This window comes from Pan troglodytes, chromosome 14, assembly GCF_028858775.2.
Source record: "Pan troglodytes isolate AG18354 chromosome 14, NHGRI_mPanTro3-v2.0_pri, whole genome shotgun sequence".
In the NCBI taxonomy this organism is placed as follows: Eukaryota; Metazoa; Chordata; class Mammalia; order Primates; family Hominidae; genus Pan; species Pan troglodytes.
This window is the reverse complement of record NC_072412.2, coordinates 31,286,766-31,303,049: the sequence shown is the minus strand read 5'-3', so window position 1 is coordinate 31,303,049 and position 16,284 is coordinate 31,286,766. Positions and strand designations below refer to the sequence as shown.

The 16,284-nt window shown below is 37.5% G+C and overlaps 1 protein-coding gene across 6 annotated transcripts in view; it reads right to left on the bottom strand.

Annotated features, from left to right (window-relative positions):
- The window catches only part of FRY (FRY microtubule binding protein), a 449,258-nt gene that overhangs the window by 146,416 nt on the left and 286,558 nt on the right, over window positions 1-16,284 (bottom strand). For all 6 annotated transcript variants that reach the window (XM_054664864.2, XM_063792435.1, XM_003314107.6 and 3 more), the window contains exons 9-14: window positions 15,389-15,481; window positions 15,202-15,300; window positions 13,414-13,515; window positions 3,023-3,126; window positions 2,461-2,569; window positions 569-655 (exon numbers count right to left, since the gene is read on the bottom strand). In XM_054664864.2, the coding sequence (XP_054520839.2) occupies window positions 569-655; window positions 2,461-2,569; window positions 3,023-3,126; window positions 13,414-13,515; window positions 15,202-15,300; window positions 15,389-15,481 (594 nt within the window). The remainder of the gene's footprint in view (window positions 1-568; window positions 656-2,460; window positions 2,570-3,022; window positions 3,127-13,413; window positions 13,516-15,201; window positions 15,301-15,388; window positions 15,482-16,284) is intronic.

The window sequence follows — 16,284 nt, the reverse complement described above, 5'->3', positions numbered from 1 at the left end:
GACAGTGTTTTTAAAAGTTTAAAATTATATGTGCTGTTCATGTGCACAGCCTCCACTGCTCCATGTTGTGTATGATGCCCACTGTATACTCATCTCCACAATCTGCCTGCCCTGGAGTTGGGATGCTGTCACAGAAACAGATGTGCATACATTATTTATTTAATTTCATTGTTTTACTATTTTTATTATTACACATATTTGTTCTTCTCTATTTCATCACTTCCCGATGCTAAATTTGTTGAACAGTTACAAGTAAAAGCACTGACTTTTCTAAAATAAAACAACCTAACTTTTAGTGATGAATTATCTTTTTGGGCAAGAATTACTTTGTTATACAAGAACAGAATATGGTAGCACATCAACCTTTCAACTAACCGTTTCATTCTAAGTCTATTCATCCAAAATTTTACTTCTGAAATTCCACCATCATCTGAATTTGGACATTGACAGAAACAAATAGAAGACTTTGTGAGACGACATCCCTCATCCCATTCTCCAAAGCCGCAAAGCAAAGGTATGGCTCCGGAAGACATGCTCTGTTAGAAGTACATAAAAGGATCATTCATACCTCTGGGTTGAGACTGAATGCTTTTGCTGGTTTTCCCACACAAAGAAAATCGAAAATGATTTCTTTCATTGCAAAATCTAAACGTTCCTGTAGTAAAAACAAGAACACAAAATGAAAATGTTAAAATATAAACTCAACAGAAAATGGCTATTTTCATTAATATGCACCAAGCAAACAGGTGGTGGCTAAAAGAGGAGGGGCACTGCTCAGTTTTGTGGCTTGCAGAGAACCTGGAGGAAGACCGTGCCCATCTGAACCGAGGGTAGGGCTGCTTCTGTTTTGTGTGGTGTGCAAGGAGGCCTTCATTATACAAAATATGTAATTGGCCTCTAAACCACAGTATGACTAATGACAAAAGACCCCCCCCACAAATCAAATAACCAAACACTTGGGGTATCTGGGCTTATAAAGAGTGTGAACTCTTCCTACTTGTACTGTACCTCTTTAAAATGTATTTTTAAAGAGATCACTGCAAAACGATCATTTTTTTCTATTCTCTAACATTAAAAATCCTTTGGCTCATATTATAACAAATAATTCTGCATGTGAGACATGTAATCAACACATAAGATATATTAAGGTTACTTAATATATCAGGGGTGTATATATATATATATATATAGTATAACAGGTATAATATGCCAGGTATATATATAACAATAGTTAATATGTATAATTAATATATGTAAAAATATATCAGGAATATATAACAGAAATATATATATCAGGTATATATAAATAATTAATATATATAATTTATATATATAAGTATATCAGGTATCTGTGTGTATATATATGTGTATATGTACATATTTATTTATATATATAAATAAAACAGGTTCATTTTATACAACATATTCCAGAATAAACAAAGCACATTCTCAGTCACATGATAACTACATGCAGAAAAATTACATTAATTCTTTCACCTGCAGAGCAGGTAATGTCCTTTCCCTAAGTACAAATATTACAGAACTATTTCACTGCACCAAACTCAAAGAGAGCTATCACTGTCAAATCATCTGTGAAGTAGCAACTGAACCTTACACTTTATATCAGTATCAACTGTACTTCAACAGTACTTTAATGCCCATTATTTCCTTTTAAGCACACAATATTCTGAGGCAAGCATTTTTATCCCCATTTTACAGATAAAGACACAGAAAAAAGATGTTCTCTGACTTGTTTAAGGTTATAGAGATGGCTCATGGCAGAGGCTGGACTGGAATAATAGTCTTTTCCTGTTCCTCTGCACAAGGAGGTCAAAGTTGGGGTAAACCCATTTACTCACAAAGTGTTTTGAAAAGTAAAACTCCTGGGTTCAAATAGTAAATTACATATTAAAAACTATGTTTAATATTACTGGACCTGTTTTTAAGTCATTAATATACATAAAGCACTTAGAACAGTTCTTGGCAAAAGAGTGCCTGATAAATGCTAATATTCCTATTAAATTCTTTTTCATAGGTTGAAAGAACATTATTATTTATTCCTCAAATTTTGCTAAATTGTTCTCTTTTGGTTTTCTCTGAACACCAGACCCTTTGCTTCCTCTTTACTTGTAGAATCCAGAGCAGAGAAACAGGAAAAAAACAGAGGTGAAGAGTCAAGACAATCGTACTAATTCACAGACTTTGTGACTCAGATGAGCCACTTAAACTCTGTCTCTGTTTCTTCATTTATCAGATGCTGAAAACACTTGACATACTCAACTCACAACTTGTTTTGAAGCAAAAGAATAGGCTGTGTGTGAAAACACTTTAAATCTTTCCCAGAAGTCTAAACACGTAAGATACTAATTTAGACTTTCCATCTTTTAGTACTTCATAAGAAGGAGGCTGGCTGCTTAAAAACCATTAGAAGATTCCCACCACCAGAATCTTCTCCATTACCTGGGCAATGAACTGGATGATTTTCACAAAGATGTTCAGAGGCATGTCCCTTGGCACCACACCGCGGGACCCTTTGGGGAAAAGTGTTGTGATGATGGTTATAAGTCGGCTGAAAGATAAGGGGGAAAAGAGAAAACAAGCAAGATTGGCTGAGCTCCAGTTCTTTAAGGGAAAATGGCAGATATTTCATCTTATCTAAGAATCAGAGAGAATTCAGAAAAAGAAAACAAACCACCTCACCTCTTTCCATTAGCATAATTACTCTATGAAAAGTTTTTCTGGAAAACTAAGAGCAGTTGGAAAATTATAGCTGTTTTTTTGTTAAAGTGGCAAATGCAACTCTGGAAGTGGAACCTGTTGATCCTGGTAGAGGCTGGAGCTTTTGTAATGGGTGTTGAGCCAATGACTATGGAAAGCCTGAAAATGTTCCTTAGGACTTAGATCTTTTAGAAACTGTCAGCTTTGAATAGCTTCTAGTTGAGTTAGCATAGGTAGTAATAAAAGAAACACCCTCTGCAGTGGCTGAGTGATGTGGTTACCATTGACACAAGCCAAATCTTACCTCTGAGTAGCTGTGTTGCTTTCACATTTAATTCGAATCATGTAAACCCAAAGTAATCTGTAGAGAGATTCCAGTGCAACTCGAGCCATCTTGGGATCTTTGTTCTGTAACAGAAACCAAGATGTAAGACTGCAGATATAAATAGTGAGGTCTGAGGTTCTAGAGATGGCTCTTATCTGCAGGCCTGGAAAAGGCAAGCTCCAGGTGGATGGCTGGGTACTTATGAGACACATTGCATCACCTGGGACTTACAGAGTATTGGCCTCTCAATGCTCATAGGATAAATCATCCATGAGGAGGCATATAAACGGTGGGACAGAGTAATTCTGGGGGAAGCCATGTCATTTTCTCCTTTGCCAAGATGAGTACTCAAGAGATTATCTTCTCCCTCCAACCCTAGGGAACCCAAATTCTTTAGCACCAATAGGAGAATCAGTCCGTTCTTTTTATTGTTGATTATGTCCTTTTAAATCCTTACTGTTTTGATTCTCCAACGCCTCTGCCCCATCCCCATCCCATCTGATTACCCTCCAATATTTATTGAGACTAATGTGTACTAGGTACTGTGCTAGAACCTGAGATGCAGAGATAAAAGATAATCCTTTCCCTTAAGATGTTCACAATCTATGGGGGATGGGAGTCAACTCTACAGCAGTATGAAAAACTGGTAGGGACAGAAGCAAGAGGATAGGAAGAAGGGCAACATATGGCAAACTCAAGGAATGGGGTCAGGAAAGGATTCCAGGAGCAGATAAAAACTCAGATGACTCATGCCTGTAATCCCAGCACTTTGGGAGGCAGAGGCAGGTGGATTACGAGGTCAGGAGTTCAATACCAGCCTGGCCAAGATGGTGAAATCCCGTCTCTACTAAAAATACAAAAATTAGCTGGGCGTGGTGGCGGGTGCCTGTAATCCCAGCTACTTGGGAGGCTGAGGCAGAGAACTGCTTGAACCCAGCAAGCAGAGGTTGCAGTGAGCTGAGATGGCGCCACTGCACTCCAGCCTGGGCGACAGAGCAAGACTCTGTCTCAAAAAAAACAGAAACAAAAACAAAAACAAACAACAACAACAACAAAACTCAGATGAACCTTAAATCCATTTTTGCTGTACTCATTCATAATGCACACACATTTGAGTTACTATGCTGAGCCTGCCACAGTTTGTGGCCCTAGATACTTCGAAGGTGTAAAAAAAAAAAAATGGTGGGAGGGAGAGGTTTGTAGGCAGAGGCAAGAGCACGTGGAACCTGAGAGAAATGGAGGAGCAGAGGGCTCCTGTTTTGGAGCCTGGGAATCCTTTGTATGCTGGTGAAGGGCCAGTGCAAGGCCAGGTGAAGGAGCAGTAGGTGGTGAGGCTTGAGAGGAAAGCAGGGGCTACATGAGGCACCTTTCATGAGGAGAATAGGCTTCTCATGATGGTAACAGGCAGCCAATGAGATCAGAGAGACCACAGAGGAAGTCCAATGTCTGCAGCATGGGGAATGGAGCAGAGGCAGGGAGAGCAGCTGTGGGCACCCAGGCATTAACAAATCAGTCAGAGAGGAGAGTGTGGGTTTCGTCATCTGTGGACACTTCATTCCTCCATTCCTTACTTCTGACCCTCACTCCATCCTTTCAAACAATTTTATAGATTTTTGTCCACAAAATTTCTCTTGAATTTGACATCTTATCCATTCTCAGTTCCTTTGCTATAGCTCAGGCTCCCAACACTGTCATCTGGACTGCTGTAGTACCCTCCTAACAGTGTCCCTAAGTCAATCCCTGCCCCGATGTCTATCTTACACCGATTATAATCCTTTCTATATAGAAATCACAGAATCGGTAGTTTCCCTGGTGCCTGTGGGATCAAGCTAACATTTCTTGGCCTGGCATACAAGGCTAGTCAATAGCTGGCTCTAACCTATCTCTTCTGCCTCCCATCCTGTTGCTCTCCCGCAAGCTTTGTAAACCCTAGCTAGGCCACGTTCATTCTATTTCCATGATAGAAGTGTCCTTCCACCCCCATTCCTGAATCTTTCTTTTCTCCCAAGTGAACCCTGTTCATTCTTTACAGTGGGCTTGGATGTCCTCTCCTTTGTGAAGCCTTCTCTGTTCCTCCCTGATGCCTTCAATTCCAGCCCGTTAAAACTAATTATTTCCTCCTGAGTGTCCCCTGACTCTCACACATACTTCTAGCATAGCCCTTCCACTCCTTACCTATGGGGAGATCTTGTTTAAACATCAGTTCCCACATAAATGATAGGTTCTCTGAAAAAAGGGGACATTATTTACCCCTAAGATCTATTAAAATTTCTGCTGTTCTGCATGGGGTCAATGAATGTTTGCTAACCAGTCTTTCAGTGTCTTAACTTTCTGATAGGTCTTTTGCCTTTATGTTACTTGTCTGTCTCCATTTATTTAGTCATATGATTCTCTTTTCTTCTTAGTGTAGATAATTTAGGTACTGATTTTTATAGAATTTGTAATTGTTTAGAAATGATCTGGGATAAAGTTTATCTTTAAACTGTTACTGAATAAAGATGTGTGGTCATTATTCTAAAAGTCTAAATTTCCATGTACATTTAGGTCTGTTCTGCATTTCCTTTTGTTCTACTAGTCTGTCTATTCAAGTACTAATACAACATCATTTTAATTATTCAGGTTTTATAATGTGTTAATATCTAGTATGGCCTACTTTATATAGTCCATTGCTTCTTTTTTTAATTTTTAGCAGTTTCCAAGATGTTCTTGCATGTTTATTCTAGATGAACTTTATAGCTATTTGTTTAGCTTCATGGAGAAAAAAAACCTGGCTTTTTAGAAGCACACATTTATGTAGAAGTTTTTTTTTTTGTTTGTTGTGTTTTTTTTGCCTGTTAATATAACAGGTAAAATTTGTCAAATGTTTTAGTTACTTAAAGGGGACTTGAAACTAGTAAAAGCTGCATTTAAAATACTCGACCATGGCCGGGCGCGGTGGCTCACGCCTGTAATCCCAGCACTTTGGGAGGCCGAGGCGGGCGGATCACGAGGTCAGGAGATCGAGACCATCCTGGCTAACACGGTGAAACCCCGTCTCTACTAAAAATACAAAAAATTAGCCGGGCGTGGTAGCGGGCGCCTGTAGTCCCAGCTACTCGGGAGGCTGAGGCAGGAGAATGGCGTGAACCCGGGAGGCGGAGCTTGCAGTGAGCTGAGATCGCGCCACTGCACTCCAGCCTGGGCGACAGAGCGAGACTCCGTCTCAAAAAAAAAAAAAAAAAAAAAAAAAAATACTCGACCATTTAAAAATTTCAGAAATTCTGACTACTCGTCTTCCAATTGGTCCAAATCAGCAAATGCCTATGGTGTACTTACATGGTGGTTAAAAGCAGACTCCACACACAGACTGCCTGGGTTTGAATCCATCCTTGCCTTATAATTTATTAGCTGTGTGGCCACCTAGAGAAAGCATTTTAATCTTTCTGGGCCTGATTTTCCCTGTCTGTGAAATGCAGATGAGAATCCTACCTCCATCACAGAAGTGTATGAGAGTTAAGTGAGTTAATGCACATAGGGTACTTAACACTGTACCTGCCTGTAGTAGTATTATGTAGAAGACACCTGCCATCAAGCAGCAAACAAGGGAAATGTAGCCCCTGCCTTTAAGGAGCTTCTCTTCTAGTAGAAACATCTTTTCCTTTGTGAATTTCCTTTTTTAAAATATATATAACAGTTTATATTTGCATAGCATATCATTTGAAATTCTTTCATATTCATAATCTCTTATTGTGAATCATGATGAGGAAGGCAAGTATCATCTCAATTTCACTGTAGACCATAACTGAGATCTCTAGTTTAACTGATTGACATTAGTGTCTTCTGTTTCAACTTCAACTTCTTTAAAATATTTGTCCTGTCCCTCCTGTCTACCATTTTTCTAGCATCTTATTGTGACTAATATTCTTTCACTCTTAAGAACATTTTTGAGATTATTTTTGCTTCCATATGCACTGAAAAGCAAAGTAGCGAACTTAGGTTTTAGTTTGTTTTGTCTGTGGATTATGTACTGTTAATTGGTTTTTAGCATTTCAAGATGATATCAGATCATTGCAACTGCCTCCTAAATGGATTTTCTGGCCTCTCTTCCATTCTTGCACAAATGATATTCTTGAAAATACAAACAATTTTTTTACTTTCCTGCGTTTAAAGTCCTTAAGAGGCTTCTAATCACCTACTGGACAATGTCCAAATTTCATAATATAGCACATGAGGGGCCTTTTGTGACCTGGCTCCCTTGTACCACTTCCTGCCTCTGCCTTGTGGTACGTGAACCTTGCACTGCAACATCCCTTTTGCAATTCCCTGCATGCCTGGAATGCCTTCCTACCCTTGTCTACTTGGATAACTTCAATTAGGTGACATCTCCTCTTACTACATTCCCCTGCCCCTCTACTCCTGTCCCAATCCTCTGGAGAGGCTACCAAGCACCCCTGCTCTCTTGTTTTCTAGGAAACAGACATCCTTTACTTGAATGTTTCCTACCAGACAGTGAGTTCCAGGCATTCTGATTTGTTCATTTTTGTGTCCTCAGTGACTACCATACAGCAGGTTATATATTAAAAACAAAACCAGAAAGTATTCAAAATCAAAAACAATCTGAGTAGTAGCTGAACAACTTGATGCATAAACTAGATTCATTTGTACAGGACCTATGAAAGACAAACTTTGCCATGTAGGTGAAGCTAATTTTCATATTATAATGACATTAATAAATATCTTGCACTTGTATGGAATTTTGGTATTTCAGATGTGCTTTCACGTAACAAGATGTCAATTGAAGGATTTTATAAATGAGGGAAGGCCCAATAAATTGCTCAAAGTAAACGACAGTAAACCAGGTTAGTAAACGACAGCTGGGATAGGAATTGACTTAGGCTCTAATAAGTATTGTTTTCTCAGAAATTGGAATGTATGTATTACATGGTGCTTTCCAGGGCAGGTATTTTATTTTAATCAATGCTGCACTTATATTAACTCATTTTAATTTTCACAGCAATGTATGGAGTAGATTCTAGGCACAGAGAGGTCAAATAACTTACCCAAGGTCACACAGCTAATAAATGACAGTGCTAGAATCTGAACCTAGGCAATCTGGCCTCAGTGGCTTTAAAGCATTAAATTTTCCACCTCACTTTAATAGTATGTGGAGGCTGCACACGTATGCTATTGGTACCTACTCTACTTGAAGACAGCACTTCTTCTTCATCTGTCTTTGTATTTCCTTAGCAGCTAACAGAATAGCTGCTCGATGTATATTGTCAGGATGCAGACATTTCAGCATATGTCTCAAACCACTGATTTCTGTGTCAAAGATACTTGCTTCAAGATAAAAAAAAAACCATTCTCTGTTGGAATCTGCATCTCCCTTAATTAATTAACCAATAATTAATTAATAGTATGCATTTATTATGGCTCTGAGGTTCATTGATACAATTGTTCAAGAAACTAGTGGGCTTCAGAGTAGATCTTCCCTGGACCCTCTGCATCTCACCTCACTGCCAGTCACTGACTTCATGGAATGTGTCAGCCTATCTAATAACATGCCTACCTCCTTTAAATTTTGCTTTTAATTAATTTAGTTAAAACAATTCAGAGTTAATGGTAACAAGTGGGGACAAGTGAATTCACTGATAACTCGGCTGGTGATGCAATCAGTGGTATAGACCAATGTTACTCAAGTTCCATCAGCTGACTATGTGCACCAAGTCACCTGTGCTGCTTATAAATATGCAGATTCCTGGGCTGCACCTTAGATATTCTGAACCAGAACCTCAGAAAGTGGGCTTCAAGAAGTTGCATTTATAACAGGCTTCTGTAGGAATTCTTATGTATGTTAAGGTAAAGACCTAGTGAGACAGATAATTTTAGTCATCTGCTAATTTTGTTATACTTAAAATACCTTCCAGTTTTCTCTTCCATTTCAAAGAGAAAGCCATCTAAGTAAATCTATTTCTTTGTTATATTTTGCATATCACAGCAATACTTTCCATCTTTTTGACATTTCTTTTTGATACTTGAATCAACTTACTTTGATTATGATTCACCGGTTTGATGACTGTATATTATCCAAATAACCTATTGCTACAGTTTAGGATAATCTCTAAAATTATCATAACAACATTTTTATGGCAATTATTTTTCTATTGAATGGTTGGATAAATAAGGCATTCATGGAAAATAACGTGCTTGTCATCTTATTATTAATTTTTAGGTTCAGTTTATGTGCATTATTGGAATCTTTGAAATGTGCCTTTATTTTTGTAGAACTGAAACAGATTTTCTCAAGATTATAGAAATGAGATTAATAGTAAAGCGGAATAACTACATCTTGAAAATTAATAATTAAAATAGCTATACTATACCATTTAAATTTGGTATTTAAAAGAGAAAAGTAGTCATTTTAAAATAAATGCCATATATTTTAATTAATTCAGGCAATGATTGTGGAATCCTTAATATATTACTCAATGTCTCCATTTACAAGATAAAGATAACATTAATAAACTTACTATTACGTGAAAAGTTGAAAAAAGCATTCAAACTTCATTGCAATTATTACATACAAATATTGAAGTGCTATACACAAGCTTCATCAAATATATTTATGGCAACCACACTTGTTTTGAGATTTTTCTGGAAATCAAATACCCTGCTTGTACCTCCCTTGCCTGCCTTCCCTGAATGCGTCATTCTCAATCCTAATATCTATTAGGTTTTCTTTAGAGTAGTTATCATTATCTGTTTTTTTTTCTTCTCATGTATTTATTTATTTGCTTGTTGGTCTGTCTCCTCCACTAAATTACAAGGTCTAAGAGACCAGGGAGTGCTACTGTCTTACTCATCACTTATTCCCAGTACCTAGAACTGTGCCTGGTAGACTACTTATAAAGAATTGTTGGCAACTGACAGAATGGATTTAAGTCCTAGCATAAGTACTCCCTGAGAAAAAAGGAGTATTCTTTCTCATTCTGTACTTTGGTTTCTCCAACTTTGAAACTAAACTGAATCATGTCTAACCTTCAGATGCAGTATTGCTATCTGAGCAAATATTTGGAAATGCATAAACAACATTCATGAAAGCATAAGGAAACTCAGTGTAGCCCGTGGCATTGCCATGATACCCACAACAATGTATAGGAAGCCTCTACCACTCGCCTGCTCATAATGTATCTCCAGTGAATGAGAGCTATTATTATTATTAATCAAATAATTCATGTGTTTCTTAACCTTTGAGGTTTCTTTTCTGTTTTTTTTTTTTTAAATAATCTGGGCCTCACTGGTATATTATATTCATTTTTATAAAATATAATAAATTTTGAAATTCTCCCAATTCATTTTATTTTGAAGGATAAGAAACTAGCACATAGTATTATGAACATCATTTCATTTTATTTAATTTTTAAATTTTTAATTTTTTTCTCATCTGCAAATGGTGACTCAACATTTTAAAAGTACTATTAAATCAAGTTCACAAAGCATATTTCCTTTTGTCAGAATTAGGTGTTGTATGGCAGATGTGAAGGGAATGCATTTTTTTATAGCACAATACGTTCAGATTCTGACATAAAATACATAGAAGAAAAAAGTATTGGTCACCACGGACCAAGAGTTCCTGAAAGATGTGAATGTCTCAGTGAAAAGGTGCTATACATTTCTCATCAATTTATAATGGAATATTACTAATAGATGCTTAAGTTAATTAAGTAGAAAAATTAAAGATTTCAAGTCTGTGCTCCCAAAGCAACCTGCTTCTGACTGACTAATGCTGGGAATAAACCAGGGCACTGACATTAAGTGAGTGTTGACCCTGAGAGCTTGTTTACATTGAAAGTGGGCAGGTTTTCATGCTCACACACACTTCTGCTCTGCTCTGCCACACTGCCCCTTGATGGCTCACCTCTACAGAATACATCAAAGGTGGCTACCAAAGGTCAGCATGTGGGATTCAGGTGCGAAGTTCACTATCCTGAAGCATCTGTGGCTGGGGAGGGGTAAGGAAGGCAGGGAAGGGTGCAGGAAGGTGCGTCGGGGAAGGGTTGGTTTGGTGGTCACTTATGAAATGCTAGAATTGGCTCTAAATCCCATAAAATACTGCAGCAATTCAAGACAAAGTATATCTTTGAAGCTGTGTTAGTTTTTTCTCAGGTATTTCTTCCTTACTAAGGACTCAAGAGGTTTGGAAGGTTTTCTGAATATTAATAACATTTTTTAAACGGTCCATTCAAATCCCTACTAGGTTTAGTTCTAAATATATGCGATACAATTTTATTTCATTTTTATCTTATCAAGGATATTTTTATATCTTTTAGCCTTGACGTAGTGAATTCAAATAGATTATTACCCATAAAATAAGACATCATTGCCTTTCTGCCTTACTTTGCCTAATTATTTCTTTCGTGATTCGTGGGGTATGTGACCTTTATAACTCTCAGAGGTATCTCCCTGCTCCTACCTTTTACATCCTTCACTGTCTGCATCACGCATTTTGAAACTTCACTACATATCCTCCAATGAAATTCTAAGCTTGTCAAGCACAGGGACTCTAGAATAATCTAGTTTTTATAGAATTGCCTTCCCCACTCCTTCCCACTTTCAGCACCTTCCCTAGCACCTCACACAGTGGACACTACATAAGTCCCTGCTGAACTGAATTCTGGAATGTGGTTCAGTCTCTATAGCATTCACTCTACATGCTCTTTCTGGCCTTACTGCCTCTTAGAAATCTTAGTGCTTGAAAAGTTTGCACAGGGATATACTGTCAGTGCCCAGGCCTGCTCCTCTCTGGGGTTGTATATAACCCTCATATTAAATCTTTCTGGTGGGGTTTCACTAGAGCTGTAAGCAATATTCTAACTTTGAAGTAATTAAGTTCCAAAGTAAGATGATCTGCTATGTTTCAAAAACAAGTTCAGACAAAAAATTGGGGTCTCTGTGGCCACAGCAATAGATTGTCATGAAAAATATTATTTTAATTCCAAGCAAAAACCCACACACATTATACATAGAATATACAGAAAACTGCACTATAAGCACTCTCAATAATTCCCCTCTCTGTTTTCAATAAAGTGACTATTTCCTATCTGTGTAAAATGTAATAGAAAAAAAAATTTAATGAACTAACAGCTGGATAACTTGGAAGCGGACCAATTAACAAATGACACTAGGCTACATGTTAGAGCTATATGGCAGATCCTCAAAAAAAACAAAAAAACAACAAAAAAAACCAAACCTGAAAGTGGCCTTTATGTAACACTTGATAACCCTGAAAAGCATTTCATTTTTTCAGAGTACTTAAAAGCTTAATTCTCTATCCACTGCTATTATATTTCACTGCCAATTTGAAGAAAATGAATGATTCTAATCTTGGATTTCACAATCAGCTTTTAGAGCCAGCTCCTAGTTGGTGCTTAAAACAGCTCTAATGCAGATTATTGTGTAATTATGGTAAATGCCAAAATAATATAATTAATCTTAACTACTTCACCAAATTAAAGCATCATAGAAAAAAAAAGGTAACGTGTATAAGCACATACAAAATTTTGTAACTAACTATATTCTTAAAATTCAAAAGCAGCTAATATCAAACTGGTAAAAGAAATTTAATCACATCTTTGGACACAACCAAGAACAACTGTCAAAAATACATCCTATTTGCACTTATGTTAGGGATAGTTTTCATTTCACTGTCTTTTATCAATAGGTTACTAAAACTTAAAACATGTTCACCACTTTTAAGTTATAAAGTCCATTTTAAAGACCCAGCACCTGTGTAGCAGGTGTATTGCTGGAAACAGTGAATGCTTAGGACTGACTGCCATGTGGCTTGAACAGGTTACCTTCAAGAATCACAAATGACAGTGACAAGAAAGAAGTGCTCTCTGTTGCTAGGTCAGTCCTTCCACAGACTGGAGCTATCTGAGCAAAATATTTAGAATTTTGCTCAGATTTTGCCCCAGAGACATTCTTCTAGACTGGAGGGGATAGAGGAAGGATGGGAAGGTATAAGTGAGCTTCTGAGATCAATTCGCATGCTTCTATTAGCTGAATGTGGCCCTTATTCTATTTTTAAATCATTTAGATAAAATGTGACAATGGATGCATATAAAGGAACATTTAATTCTACTTTTAAAGTGATCCTTGTTAGAATAGATTTATTTTTCCCAAATCTGAAGTGATTTATCTTATTCCTAGTCACTTTCTAAAATTGACTATATTTAATAAGAACTCTTATTAATATTTTTTCATTATTCCACCAGTATAGGACAATTCCCCTGGCAAACATCAGGAGTCACTTCCAGAAGCACATCAGCCAGCCTAAAAACTACTGTAAATTTTTTAAAGAGATCGTTTTTGAGCTGACAAATACTAACTTTAAGGTTGGACAAGCAGTTGTTGAGGAAAATGTGCCACCTGTTCAGGAACAGCTGCTTCTGACTGACACAGAGCAAACAGGTCACCAGGGGGTACAAGGCCTGAGGAGAAAGGAGAGGAGGTCACAGGATCATTTATATTTCAACAAACCAGGTAACATACATTCTCTGTACCCACTACCTTGCCATCTCCCTCGGGAGCCCTGTGGGCAAGAAACAGGACACTGTGTAGCACAACAGTGCCCAGTGGATGCAGGGCACTGGCACGCATTTCACAAACGCTTTCTGATAATGCTGGGGATGGAATAACCAAGAATTATGGATAGCGTGTAATAAAATGAAAGAAGTTTCATGTATAATAATGCAGAAATCTGATTCAATGATTTAGACTTTACTTATAAAATTTAAAAACAAACTTACCATCTTAGATCACTCTCTTAATCTCCAGAAAAAAAAGCAGGAAGGCACACAAATTTTGAAAATGTTATTGGCTTTTTTGCTCATAGACATCTAATAATTTGTCCCTATCTTAGAGGTAGTTGTCTATATTTTCTTTTGCATGCAACCTTCTGGTAATTAAGGAAGATTCCTAAAAGAAGTGTTATTGCATTGGTAAACTCTACCAAGACAAATTTAACCACAGGAGGAATTTGCTTATGACCAAATAAACAGAGGTGCTACTGTGCTTTTCCTGCCTAACTGGGCCAGCTTCCCGCAGCAACTTGAGAAGACAGCAAAGGTAATGAACAGCCACAGAAAAAAATCATACATGCAGAACCCATCACCATTTTGCTAAGCCAGATGTAATAGACCTTTATGATTCCCTCTTAATCAAGGGCCATGAAATAAAAATGTAATTGACTCATCTGTTAACTTGAATTAACAAGAAACAACTGCCCACAATGCTTAACAGTTCATTAGTCGTTTTTTTTAAATTAACTTAGTTTTAAAGGGACTTGGAACTACTGCTACCATTGAGTGCAGCTCTAATGCTAGTCAGTAATCTAAAAAATATGCATGCAGTTAGTCACAATGACCACAGAATGTAGACGAATGAGCAAATTTGTCACCACTACCAGCAAAGCAACCCTAAGTACCTGCTCAAATCATGGTAGGGATGCTCATCCTTTGGAGACTAGCATAAACCATGCCAGTAACCAGATCCCTAAACAACTTGCTTCCTCCTGACTTTCACATTACAGCTGTTACATCACTCGCCGATTCATAAACCAAAGCTTTATTCACCATAGCGGGTAAAAGGTGGTGGTAACCTAAAAGATTTTCTATACTGCTCTTCAGTACCGAAACCTTCCCAAGAATTATTTTCCCAGCCTTCAGATAATCCTTCCTATGGGCAACTGTCTATTTCCCAACTCCTTTTCCTGCCTGTTTCCATTTTGATCCTAGCATCCAGATAGAAATTTGCCAGGGCAGGCTCCTGGGGATTGAGAAGAGAAACTGTTATTATAAACTTTAGCCTTCAGATTGGAAAAAAGTTCTCAGAAATTAAAATAAAAATCAAGTTAAGCCAATCTTGAAAGTGAATAACAGACTCCTTAGGACCAGAGGGTCATCTGAGGTGATGCGGTCTAATCCCCCTACATGAATATCATTCAATCATGGTCAATACAAAAAGCCAGCTTCAGTTTCAAATGCTGCCTCTTTTTGAGGGAGCTTTAGGTACTTTTCCTATCTGTGGAATCCTTATGATCCTCAAACAGATTCCTGTCTAGGAATTTTAGTCTGTGCAGTTTTGTTTGTGTTTTCGATTTTCTCATAGTTACTAACCAAGGAATGCTTCTTTCGAGAAGAAAGTTCCAGCGTGGTGTCATACAGGCTTTCCACAAAATTTCTAAGGCAGGGAACATTTACTTCATTTTTAACAGCCTGAAATAGAGATGCATGTGAATATTATACTAATAAAATTGTTGATTTTGTGATACAATTTGAAGGAGTTTTTAGAAATGAAACTCACAGCAGCAACTGGAACAAGTATTTCAACAAAAAGCCCAGCCAAGGCATGCTTGATATCTTTGTCTTTGACCTCGAGGAAGTAATGTGCACATTCCTGGGAAGCAGAAAAAGGGTATAGGGAGGGAGAGTAGGTTGAAATGTGCACATAGAATGTATTTAAACAAGTTTCAGTAAGTAGCTCTTAATTCAATCATGTATCAACAGAGCATATTCCATAGTCTATTAAAAATCACTGGATTCAAACATTTGTATTGAAATTTGTATGTTTGCAATGGCCTCAATGACATTCTGCAAGGCTGGTTTTTTCACTCTTATATTTCAATTCACTATTCTAAAAGGACAAAGCATCTCTAACCAGCAAGCACACGTGTATCCACTGAGTCACTGGTTGATTCATTCAGTCATTCACTTCCAATACATTTCTATTTATTACGTAGTGTGTGTGTTAGGCCCTGGGCTCCTAGTTAGCCCACAAACACAGATCCCCAGGGAAGGTAAACATGGGAAGAGAGGCAGAAGACATCGAACTTATTTTAGGCCCTATGCCTGACAGCCTCGGGCACAGAGCTGTTTACTTGTTCGCTCTGACATTTTAGGTGTGTTTATTATTCACCTAGTTTCATAAGTAAGTCAGGAACGTTTCCCTCTCCCACCTCGACAAGGAAACCTTTAGAAGGGTTCCTTAAGAAAGGACACTACTGCCAGTGGACTGTTGTCATATGTAAGGGTGTTCTTGGTTGCTCAATGACTCATTCTGTAGGAAAGTTGGCCTGCCAACATTTTTTTTTTAAACAAAATGTCAACTTTTTTAAAAGGAAAGTTGGCAGAATTCTGCCCATCTCTCTGTCCTTCCTGGCCTTATTGGTAGTAACTTATTGTGGTCTATATCAGGTATTG